The 11,826-nt window shown below is 47.8% G+C and overlaps 1 protein-coding gene and 3 non-coding genes across 4 annotated transcripts; all 4 read left to right on the top strand.

The window, feature by feature from the left end:
- The first annotated feature begins 8,712 nt into the window (after nucleotides 1–8,712).
- rpl10 (ribosomal protein L10) lies at nucleotides 8,713–11,569 on the top strand. Its single transcript, XM_067240513.1, has 6 exons — nucleotides 8,713–8,856; nucleotides 9,273–9,331; nucleotides 9,773–9,880; nucleotides 9,985–10,123; nucleotides 10,655–10,817; nucleotides 11,358–11,569. Exons 1-6 carry the CDS (start codon nucleotides 8,834–8,836, stop codon nucleotides 11,511–11,513), a joined length of 648 nt encoding a protein of 215 aa, XP_067096614.1. The 5' UTR covers nucleotides 8,713–8,833; the 3' UTR covers nucleotides 11,514–11,569.
- On the top strand, nucleotides 9,370–9,503 carry LOC136946638 (small nucleolar RNA SNORA70). Its single transcript, XR_010876976.1, has one exon. It is a non-coding gene; the product is annotated as a small nucleolar RNA SNORA70 (small nucleolar RNA).
- LOC136946636 (small nucleolar RNA SNORA70) lies at nucleotides 10,250–10,383 on the top strand. The gene has a single exon (XR_010876974.1). It is a non-coding gene; the product is annotated as a small nucleolar RNA SNORA70 (small nucleolar RNA).
- On the top strand, nucleotides 10,979–11,112 carry LOC136946637 (small nucleolar RNA SNORA70). The gene has a single exon (XR_010876975.1). It is a non-coding gene; the product is annotated as a small nucleolar RNA SNORA70 (small nucleolar RNA).
- Nucleotides 11,570–11,826: the final 257 nt, after the last annotated feature.

An 11,826-nucleotide genomic window follows, 5' to 3' on the forward strand; every position in this document is an offset into this window, starting at 1 on the left:
TCTCCTCTCTCTCTCTCTCTCTCTCTCTCTCTCTCTCTCTCTCTCTCTCTCTTCCCTAACAGAAGGAAGTGATGTCAGTGACAACCAGTTAACAGACGTTACTCTGCAGACCCCCGAGCACCAATCTGCTGTGTCCGTCACGCTGACCGTGACTGATCAACTTCATTGGATGGTGCGCGGCCGGGTTTCGCCGCGGGGGGCGCACGTGGCCTCAGCAGTGCCCCCGGTAAAGCATGCGCGCAGGACCTTGTCCGTGTTTTACCTTATTTGGTGCGGAGCCCTTAATTGTCATACCGGGGAGATGCTCCACCGGGCTTCGAGTGCGTGTGAGCGCACGTTCCTGCCTAACTTCCCTCAAACGAATGTTCAAGCGCGTGCTCTACCGGACTGTTACACGTTTGGAATGAAGCTGTATAGATTTACGGTGTCAGGCACGCAGTGACTTTAACCTGAGCGTGGTTCACCTTTCTCCCCCCCCCCCCCCCCCCCCCCCCCCGCAAAACACTTTACAGCAGCAACACGAATACAAACCATCAGCGGTACGGAAGAATTGACGTTCACTGCTACGGGTTGCCGTAGCAGCAGGGCACACCGCAGCCTGTCCGCCAAGACCCCCCACTACTCCTCCGTCCCACCCCCGACCTCAGCCTCCCCCCCCCCCTCTGCGCATCTCCTCGGGTCAGATAAACGCCATCATGCTCAACAACAGATCAATCAATATACATTTAACAACAGATCAATCAATATATATCGATCCCACTTTGGCACAGATTGTGCTCCCCATCAACGGTGGCTCGCGTGGTTAAAGAGGTGTCCTCGTTGTCTGTATAGTAAAATCCTACGGCTGACAGTCCACAGAATAACTCCGCCAAACCCGCATGAGATCAGAGACGAGGTCAGAGACGAAGTGGTCAGACACTTACATGTTCAGGACGGTTGTGTCGGGGGTTTCGTCTGCAGGTCTTTATATCACTATCCGTAGTCCGTCCGCTGCTCGGTGCGCGTGAAGCTCAGACGGAGATTGTGAGTGTGAGTGTGGGAGTGTGATTGTGTGAGTTCGCGCTGGGTCCCTCCCCGCGCGCAGTGCCCTGGGGAATGGCTGTTCTGCGAACTCGCAGAAAGAAAAGAGAGAGAGGGAGTTACTGTGTTCCTCTGTATCTCCCCTTCTCTATCGTCCAGGTTCCTACCGCGAGAGCCTTAATTGGTAAAGTATTACAGAGACGGCCTCGTTCTCCGTCCTTCTTCACGGAGGTGACGTCATGACCGCGCCTTTGGATTTTAGAGGTATGATGTCACCGGCATCAGCGCCCCTATCTTTTATATCTCCACTTGCATGGGTTGCCTACCTTGTGTGTGTGTGTGTGGGAGGGGGGGGGGGGGTACGGTGTAGGGGGGATGTAGGGTGTGTGTGTGTGGGGGGGGTACTGTGTATGTGTGTGTGTGTGGGGGGGGTAGTGCTCTCTGTGACCCCACCATTGTCTTTTCCTGTTACCAGGTTGTTTTCCAGTGAACATGGAAAAGAACTGCCTAGCTAGGAAGCGGAGGGTGTGTGTGTGTGTGTGTGTGTATGTGTGTAAGTGTATGCGTGTGTGTATGTGTGTGTGTATGTGTGTGTGTATGTGTGTATGTGTATGCGTGTGTGTGTGTGTGTGTGTATGTGTATGTGTGTGTGTGTGTGTGTGTGTAAGTGTGTGTATGTGTGTATGTGCATGCGTGTGTGTATGTGTGTGTGTGTGTGTATGTGTGGTGTGTGTGTGCGTGTGTGTGTGCGTGTGTGTGTGTGTGCGTGTGTGTGTGTGTGTGTGCGTGCGTGTGTGTGTGTGCGTGTGTGCTCCAGCTGAGAGTTGGCTCACAACACAGGAATGCTGGGTTTCGTCAGTGCCCTCCCACTCACACTGCCTCTGTTAGAGGGGGAGGGGGGAGAGAGGGGAGACGAGGGGGGAGAGGGGAGAAAGATATGGGGAGTGAGGGGGAAACAAAGAAAAGTGTGTGTGGGGGGAGGAGGAGGGGAGGACGAGGGGAGGACGAGGGGAGGAGGAGGGGAGGAGAAAGAGGGGAGGAGAGGAGAGAGAAGGAGGGAGAGGAGGGGGGGAGAGAGAGAAGGGTGAGGAGAGGCCTAAGTGAAACATTATTACACTTAAAGTTTATGGAATACGCTTATTTACATATATTAAAGTTGCCAACAAGTATGTGAATGTAAAAATCTGAACATTTGAAGTATACTTCCAGCTGTGTAGAAAGATACTAATAATAATGTATTGAGCTCTCATTTACTGTAATTCACTCTTTTCATCTGGCGGGGGGGGGTGATACAGAGAGAGAGAGAGACACAAGAGGGAGAGGGAGGAGAGACAGAGACAGAGGAGAGAAAGAGGGGAGTTGATAGGTCTCTTTAACAACTCTTAAGTTTAAACTCTTGACACATCAGCTAGGTTTAGAGTCAAGCTTCAAGCCTTCTCCACTTGTGTGTGTGTTTGTGTGTGAGTGTTCATGTGTGTGTGTTTGTGTGTGTGAGTGTGTGTGTGTGTTGTATTAATTGAAGCCAGCTGTGGGTCTGGTCTTGTACTGCTGGTCAGTGACATCATCCAGTGACATCATCCAGCAGCGCCACAGCATTCCACTGTCCCAGCTGGGTTACTATGGCAACTTCTAGAACTCCTGTAACCATGACAGGACACCAGATGATCCTGGACCTGGTTGGAAGCATGTGCCAGGATCGAACCACACATCAAACCAGCTGGAACCAGCTAGGACCGATTCTGTAGAAACTTTCCTGCATGAGAAGCCAGACCAGATCACATTCTCATCACCTGCTCCTAAACAGCAGGTGATGTATTTCTCTCTCTCTCTCTCTCTCTCTCTCTCTCTCTCTCTCTTCTCTCTCTCTCTCTCTCTCTCTCTCTCTCTCGCTCTGTCTCCCTGATGTGTGTGTATATATGTATATATATATAAATCAATCTTAATGTTATGTTAATGTTCTGTGCATCTGATTACTAACCCTAATCCATAATTAATAATATACCGACTTGAATAATAATAATATAAACACAAAGTTGTACACATATTTTTTTTCAACCTTTCAAAACCTGTTTTCTCTGATTTTTTTTTGTTTTAAATTAAAGTATATATAAGGCTTTGATTTATATTGATGAATATTTCTGTAATTCCACTGTTGCTTTGTCAATATGAACATTTGTTCTTTCATGCCAATAAAGCCCAATGAATTGAATCGAGAGCGAAAGAGAGAGAGAGGTAGAAAGAGAGAGGGAGCGAGAGAGAGAGAGGGAGAAAGAGAGAGGGTGAGGGAGCGAGAGAGGTAGAAAGAGAGAGGGTGAGGGAGTATAGTATGTATAGTGTGTATATATGTATGTGTGTGTATATATGCGTATGTATAGTGTGTGTATATGTATGTGTGTGTGTATATATGCGTATGTATAATGTGTATATATGTATGTGTGTGTGTACATATGCGTATGTATAGTGTGTATATATGTATGTGTGTGTGTATATATGCGTATGTATAGTGTGTGTATATGTATGTGTGTGTATAGTATGCGTGTGTGTTGTATTAATAAAGTCTTTAAAAGGTAACTCCACTCTGAATGAATCAGAGCGCAGGAATCTATTACAGGCTACTGGTCATTTCAGCACACACACGCGCACACACATACACGCACACACACATACACGCACACACACATACACGCACACACACATACACGCACACACGTGCACACACACACGAATACACACATACAGGCACACACACACACACAGTCAAGCACACTCACAGACAAACTATGATACAGTAACACACTGCTGCCCTTTCCCTAACCACAAACAAACCCTTTTATGGTAGTCTCTCTCTCTCTCTCTCTCTCTTCCTGACCCTATTATAAAAGATGTCAGGCTGTGATGTCATAATCCATGTACCTGCCGGCTTCTGTCTTCACCTGATGATGTGTGTGGCTGTTAGTGTGTTTACTAGTATGCACATATAGGCATGTGTGTGTCTGTGTGCGTGTGTGTGACTGTGTGTTCAGGGGCCTACTGATTTAGAGAGAGAGAAATCAGTCATTCAAGGCAGCTCCCTCAACATTCCTGCCCCCTTATAAGGACACAACTACTGGAGCCAGACCCTTCTTCACCCCCCCCCCCCCCCCACACACACACACACACACTAACTGTGAGTTTAGCTCCATGTGAAATCTCCAATTACATTGTATGACCATCCTCTCCAAATGTCTGAACCATCCATACACACACACGCACACACACACAGGCCTGCCTGCACGCACACACATGCACACACACACATCTCAGTCAGGTATGTGAGACATCCCTGTCTCCACCTGCATCTGATCTGCATCACCAGAACCAGATGACCTCACCCTCCAATTAAAACACTGTGGAGCGTGTGTGTCTGTGTGTGTGTGTGTGTGTGTGTGGAGGGGCTCTGACAAATGAACGACCCTGGAGAAAAACAGGAAACAGAATTTTTCTTAGAGAACATGGAGAGAGAGGAGAAAAAAGAAAGGGTGAGCAAGGTAGAGATAGAGAGATAGAGAGATAGAGAGATAGAGAGAGTGAGAGAGTGAGTGAGAGAGTGAGAGAGTGAGAGAGTGAGAGAGTGAGAGAGTGAGAGAGTGAGAGAGTGAGAGAGTGAGTGAGAGAGTGAGAGAGTGAGAGAGTGAGAGAGTGAGAGAGTGAGAGAGTGAGAGAGTGAGAGAGTGAGCGAGAGAGAAACATAGAGGTAACCTCAGATATAAACAACAAAGTTTGTATCTGAGGTTAGCCCTAACTAGGTTCTTCATCTGCTTGTTCTACCCTGTTGTACTCACTCACACACACACACACACACACACTCTCACACACACTCTCTCACACACACTCTCTCAAACACACACACACTGTGTGAGCAGTGAGGCCTGATGATCTCATAACTGAAGCAGGCAGAAACCCTAACCTGTATAGACAAGAGAGAGACAGGAGAGAGAGACAAGAGAGAGAAAGGGAGAGAGAGAGAAGGAGAGAGAGGGAAGGAGAGAGAGAGGGAGAGAGACAGGAGAGAGAGACAGGAGAGAGAGACAGGAGAGAGACAGGAGAGAGACAGGAGAAAGAGACAGGAGAGAAAAAGAAGGAGAAAGGAGAGAGAGAGAGAGAAGGAGAGAGAGAGAGAGAGACAGGAGAGAGAGGGAGAGAGAGACAAGAGAGAAGAAGGAGAGACGGGGTGAGGGGGATGAGAGGGTGAGAGGGGTGACAGGGTGAGAGGGGGTGAGAGGGTGAGAGAGGAGAATGGGGTGAGAGGGTGAGGGGGATGAGAGAGGCTGTCGGCGCCGCCGGCGCTGCATGAAGTCGAACACACCTGTTGACTCCTGTCACCGAGCAAGTCTCTCTCTCATCTCTCTCTCATCTCTATTTCTCTCTCTCTCATCTCTCTTTCTCTCTCTCTCCACCATTTCAAAAGAATATTGTAAAAAAAAAGTTTACAAAGAAAAGTTTTAACAAAAAATTTAAAAGTTTTGTAAGGTTGAAAAAATATATTTTTAAAAAGGTTCATTTTTTTTATCCAAAAGGTTTAAATATTTTTTGGGAAAAATGGTTTGTAAAAAAAAGTTTAGAAAGGTTGAAACTTCTTTTTTTTAACAAAGAAAGTTTAAACTAATATTACCTAAAAGGTTTTGAAAAAACAATACTACCCTACCATAATATCCTACCATACCTACCATTCAATTGTACTCATGGTCAAACACAAACCTTCATAAATGCATTTGTGCACACATACATTCAAAAACAAGCACACACACATGCTGGTAACAGTGTGGTCATGTGACTGGTGAGTGCAGTGCAGATGCGGGTGTGGCATCCTTCTTGTGGCTCTTTAACGGAAGGACCTCTGGGGTGTGCGTCTGTGTGTGAGTGTTTGTCTGAGTGTGTGTGTTTGACCATGGGTACAGTATATGAGTGTGTTTGGCAGGAAGATGTATAATAATTTATGGGTGTGAATGTGAGTGTGTGTGCAAGTGTGTGTGCGAGTGTATTTGAGTGAATGTGTGTGCATTCTTGTGTGTGTGTATCAGAGTATGGTTTAAAAGAAATGAACATATGTTTAGGTTTCCATTCTTACCTGTTACACCACCACAAGTATACACATAAAACTCACACATATACATACACACATACAGTTCTTCAGTCCGGTTTCATCATTGAGAGTGACTCAAGAAAGGGAGAGGCATATACATGCACACACTCACTCACACACAGTCACATACATGCACACACTCACACACACACATTCACATACATCACACACTCGCACACACACACACACACTCGCACACATAGAAAGGCATGGTTGTGTAAGTATTTGCTTTTTTGTTCAAATATTAATTACAGAGCCTCTGTTCTACATAAAGGCCTGGTTCTGTTTGTGTTGACTGCCGAAGAAACCACGGAGGAACACACCCACACAGGCCTGCCTGCACACACCTAACACACACACACACACACACAGGCCTGCCTGCACACACCTAACACACACACACACACACACACACAGGCCTGCCTGCACACACCTAACACACACACACACACAGGCCTGCCTGCACACACCTAACACACACACACACACACAGGCCTGCCTCCACACACCTAACACACACACACACACACACACACACACACACACACACAGGCCTGCCTGCACACACCTAACACACACACACACACACACAGGCCTGCCTGCACACACCTAACACACACACACACAGGCCTGCCTGCACACACCTAACACACACACACACACACACAGGCCTGCCTGCACACACCTAACACACACACACACACACAGGCCTGCCTGCACACACCTAACACACACACACACACACAGGCCTGCCTGCACACACCTAACACACACACACACACACACACACACACACAGGCCTGCCTGCACACACCTAACACACACACACACACAGGCCTGCCTGCACACACCTAACACACACACACACACACACACACACACACAGGCCTGCCTGCACACACCTAACCTGTCAAGACAGACGCATTTGCAAGATAACGACCACCCGAAAATCCATCTTGTCAAGCTCCAATTTATCTGTTTATACCTGAACCACAGTGTTTCAGACCAATCAGCTGCCAATGAAGAACTACTAGCAGCTATGGGCATGGTTAGCCAGTTCTAGACGTGATAGACAGATGGTTTACCAAATCTGTCAGATATTTTTTTGAAAGTGCCTGCCCTTTTCCAAACTTTTTCCATGGACGATTTGTCAGATGTTTAACAAACCACCTGACGAGTCGGGTTAGCCCACAGCAGTGTTGACTATTGAAATCTTGCATTCAGAACTCTGCTTGATAATGACTGGTTCCTTGACTCTGACTAACCAGCCTACTGTTAGAACTATATGCCCTATTTGTAGTCGACATCGCTTTGGATAAAAGCGTCTAAATGAATGAAATGACAAAAATGTAACTGTAAATCTTAAACTATTCCTAAACCTTCTGAGGTAGAGACACCGAAGCTGCAGAACTCGCACTGCGATATCGATCTAACTGATATTCGGTACACAGCAAGTGGAGCTGGGTACACGACACGTGGAGCTGGTGCACGACACGTGGAGCTGGGTACACGACACGTGGAGCTGGGTACACAGCACGTGGAGCTGGGTACACAGCAAGTGGAGCTGGGTACACGACACGTGGAGCTGGTGCACGACACGTGGAGCTGGTGCACGACACGTGGAGCTGGTGCACGACAAGTGGAGCTGGGTACACGACACGTGGAGCTGGTACACGACACGTGGAGCTGGTACACGACACGTGGAGCTGGGTACACGACACGTGGAGCTGGTACACGACACGTGGAGCTGGTACACGACACGTGGAGCTGGTACACGACACGTGGAGCTGGTACACGACACGTGGAGCTGGTACACGACACGTGGAGCTGGTACACGACACGTGGAGCTGGGTACACGACACGTGGAGCTGGTACACGACACGTGGAGCTGGTGCACGACACGTGGAGCTGGTGCACGACACGTGGAGCTGGGTACACGTGGAGCTGGTGCACGACACGTTTGTTGAATCAAATCCTCTCGGGGTGTTTCAACAACCTACCAGTGTTTTTTTGTTGAAATGGACAGAGAGAACGGAAAGGGAAGGTCGGAACAAGGTTCGAGTTCATCACATTCCACACTGCCTTCTCAACTTAGATATTTGTTCTGTGTGACGCATTAGGCTACACCATTTACAAAAACAACTTTGCTGGCTCTCAATAATTCGTCAAGTAGGGCGTTGAATTCAAGAGGCGCACTGAGCCAAAAGAATAACCAGATTTCTTAATGTAAGTGCGTCATCTGGTGGTTATATTTTATAGTACACTCGGGGATTTTTTTTTGTCTGGCTTAACCACATCGCCTCCTTGTGGTTTTGAAAAAAAGGCCTTTCATGTTCATCTATGAAACTTCATTTCCCGTCGTCCTCTGTACCTAACCTCATTTTTGTCTTGTATAATTTTCTACAATTAAAATTGTATTTTATAATTGTTTTTCCTGTGTTGTGAGGGAACTATTACTTAAATATCAAATAAAAAAGAATGGAATTGATCAAATAAATTCCCGGCAACTGTCACCCATATGACGCGGCGGAAATTACGTCTCATCCTTTCCTCCATTAGGTGAGTGCGTGGTGAGACCTTGCTGTTTGCTGTGCACATGGAAATATAAGAAAATTAAGTATTTATAGACATTACAGTCGTAATCTCGCTTTAAAATTAATTTTATTTTGTTTTCCTCCACAGATCGCAAACATGGGCCGCCGACCAGCCCGATGGTAAGTTCTCTTAAGTGCATGATTTTGCCCCGGGTTTGGCGAAACATGTTAAAGGAAAATGGCAGCGGCTCCGCACCATGTGCAATAAGTACCAGTAGCTAGCTAGCTTGCTTGTCCGCAATCTTTAGCTGTCAAACTACTTGTTAGAACATGCGTTATTAGTCTTTTGTTAGATTAGTTAAGTATCCGTTAAAGTATATTGTTACAGTAATAAGCCTTTTGGGGGGCTGACTATGATTTGATGAATTAGTTAGGTAACTTAAAACCAACTACCTTCCAGCTTAGCTAGCTAACAAGGAATTGAACTGATGAACCGTCCAAAATGTCTTATATTTCTTATTAGTCAAGTTTCACCTTAGAACCTGTTTTACTTGTGTATAGACCTGTGTTAAGCTAACGTGTGCCGTCTGTTACAGCTACAGATACTGCAAAAACAAGCCCTACCCCAAGTCCCGCTTCTGTCGCGGTGTCCCCGGTAAGTTCAGGTCTCCAACCCCACACAGACACACAATCCTGCCGCTTACTAAGCCGACCTGTCTCGCTGCAGTGCGGTTCAGGTGTGCAATGGTGGCAGACATTGAATCTCTGGTTTGTGTATGAACTCAGCTGGGAGGTGCTGTGTGCTTTAAGGGACCATTGAGACAACGTAAATCCCCCATCTACTACTACTACTACTACTACTTGATATAATGGAACATCTGAATGACTAAGGTTCAATACTTGTGATTCAGTTATATTCCAAGGTTTAAGTAGCAGAACTGTATGGGTGAATTGTGTTAGAGCAAGTGGACCAGAATATTAGTCACCTATACTAAACCTGTCTTTCCTCCCATCTATCTCCCTCCCTCCATCTATCTCCCTCCCTCCATCTCTCCATGTTTCTGTCTGGTCTCCCCCTCTCTCTCTCTCCCTCCAGACCCTAAGATCAGGATCTTTGACCTGGGCAGGAAGAAGGCCAAGGTGGATGAGTTCCCCCTGTGTGGTCACATGGTCTCTGATGAGTATGAGCAGCTGTCTTCTGAAGGTGAGGGGTCAGAACGCCTGACCAGTGTGTCCCAACTCTGGAGGGTGAGGGTTACACTGTATTATAGTGTGTGTATATAACGTGATTGTGTATGTGTGTGTCAGCTCTGGAGGCGGCCCGTATCTGTGCTAACAAGTACATGGTGAAGACTTGTGGAAAGGACGGCTTCCACATCCGTGTTCGTCTGCACCCCTTCCATGTGATCCGCATCAACAAGATGTTGTCCTGCGCTGGGGCTGACAGGTGGGGAGCACAAACACACACACACTGCATACTCACACACATGCTGCACACATTGCTGACTTGCACACCCTCTGCAGGCAGACACACACACTGTAGCCAGAGAGAAACTTTAAAGATGGAAGCTTCCTGCCGCTTACTAAGCCGACCTGTCTCGCTGCAGTGCGGTTCTGGTGTGCAATGGTGGCAGACAGTGAATCTCTGGTTTGTGTATGAACTCAGCTGGGAGGTGCTGGGTGCTTTAAGGGACCACTGAGACAAAACGCTACCATGGAAACAGTTAAACATGTAGAGAACCCGATGGACGTGATTAGCAGTTGTGTTCCAGCAGCTGAAGCAGAAGGAATGCTGATGTCCAGGTATATGTGTATTTCAGAGAAAGAGGCATGTTAAGCTTTCCCAAATGGGTATTACCATGAGGATGTAACCAGACAATCACCTCACACCCCAAACTAACCTGTGGATATGTTCATTTGTCTTTATTGACCATGTTTCTGTCTGTTGTACTGTTTTGTGTGTGTGTGTGTGTCCTAGGCTCCAGACAGGGATGCGCGGGGCGTTCGGTAAGCCCCTGGGCACGGTGGCCAGGGTGAACATCGGCCAGGTCATCATGTCTGTGAGGACCAAGGCTCAGAACAAGGAGCATGTGGTGGAGGCCCTGCGCAGGGCCAAGTTCAAGTTCCCTGGACGCCAGAAGGTACACGCCGTCTCACACACACACACACTACACCTGTCTCTGCATCTCTCTAGACATCCATCTTCTGTGTCTCTCTTGCCCCTTTCTCTCTCTGCCCCTCTTAACTTGCTCCTTCACACTGTAGCCAGAGAGAAACTTTAAAGATGGAAGCTCCCAGCTCCCTGCCGCTTACTAAGCCGACCTGTCTCGCTGCAGTGCGGTTCTGGTGTGCAATGGTGGCAGACAGTGAATCTCTGGTTTGTGTATGAACTCAGCTGGGAGGTGCTGGGTGCTTTAAGGGACCACTGAGACAAAGCTTGAAGGCCCTCTGCTAACTGATCCAGTTCACCTGTGAATGACTAAGGCTCAGTCTTCAAGGACAGTTCCTGTTCTGACTCCTGTAACATTGTCTCCTCCCCCCTCCTCTCTCTCCTCCCTCCCCCCCTCTCCATCCTCTCCCATCCTCTCCCCCCCTCTCCATCCTCTCCCCCCCTCTCCATCCTCTCCCACCCTCCTCCCCTCTCTCCTCCCACCCTCTCTCCCCTCTCTGTCCTCCCCCAGATCCACATCTCTAAGAAGTATGGCTTCACCAAGTTCAACGCCACCGACTTTGATGCCATGATGGCGGAGAAGCGTCTGATTTCCGACGGCTGTGGGGTGAAGTACATCCCCAGCCGGGGTCCTCTGGTCCGCTGGAAGGCCCTCCATGCCAACTAGGGTGTCCATGCTGCCTGACCACAATCACATTAAAGTGGATTTGATTTAAAAACAAATGTTTCTGGTGTTAACATTTCTGATGGAGTTGAGGGTACATGGGGGTGTAATACAGGGTTCCTGTAGTTCATTCATTTAAATCTGGGGATTTAATGGACCATGGGGATGAAAGACGGTGAATTCTCCACGACATCGAAACAGCGGTAAGCGGCAGTGGTAACTGGTTGTGCGGCTAAGGTAATGCCTGTGTTCAGGAGCGGTGGGTGTTTTAAGGGCGGGACGGGTTTTAATTAAGGCTGTAGCCATGGACTCAACA

Source organism: Osmerus mordax, chromosome 7 (genome assembly GCF_038355195.1).
Source record: "Osmerus mordax isolate fOsmMor3 chromosome 7, fOsmMor3.pri, whole genome shotgun sequence".
NCBI classification, from domain to species: domain Eukaryota; kingdom Metazoa; phylum Chordata; class Actinopteri; order Osmeriformes; family Osmeridae; genus Osmerus; species Osmerus mordax.

Bases quoted from the DNA above. Each gene is read 5' to 3' on its own strand.
- rpl10 (XM_067240513.1), top strand. From the start codon at position 8,834: ATGGGCCGCCGACCAGCCCGATG. The intron at 9,881-9,984 runs GTGAGGGGTCAG...TGTGTGTGTCAG, and splicing joins TGAGCAGCTGTCTTCTGAAG to CTCTGGAGGCGGCCCGTATC. The intron at 10,818-11,357 runs GTACACGCCGTC...GTCCTCCCCCAG, and splicing joins AGTTCCCTGGACGCCAGAAG to ATCCACATCTCTAAGAAGTA.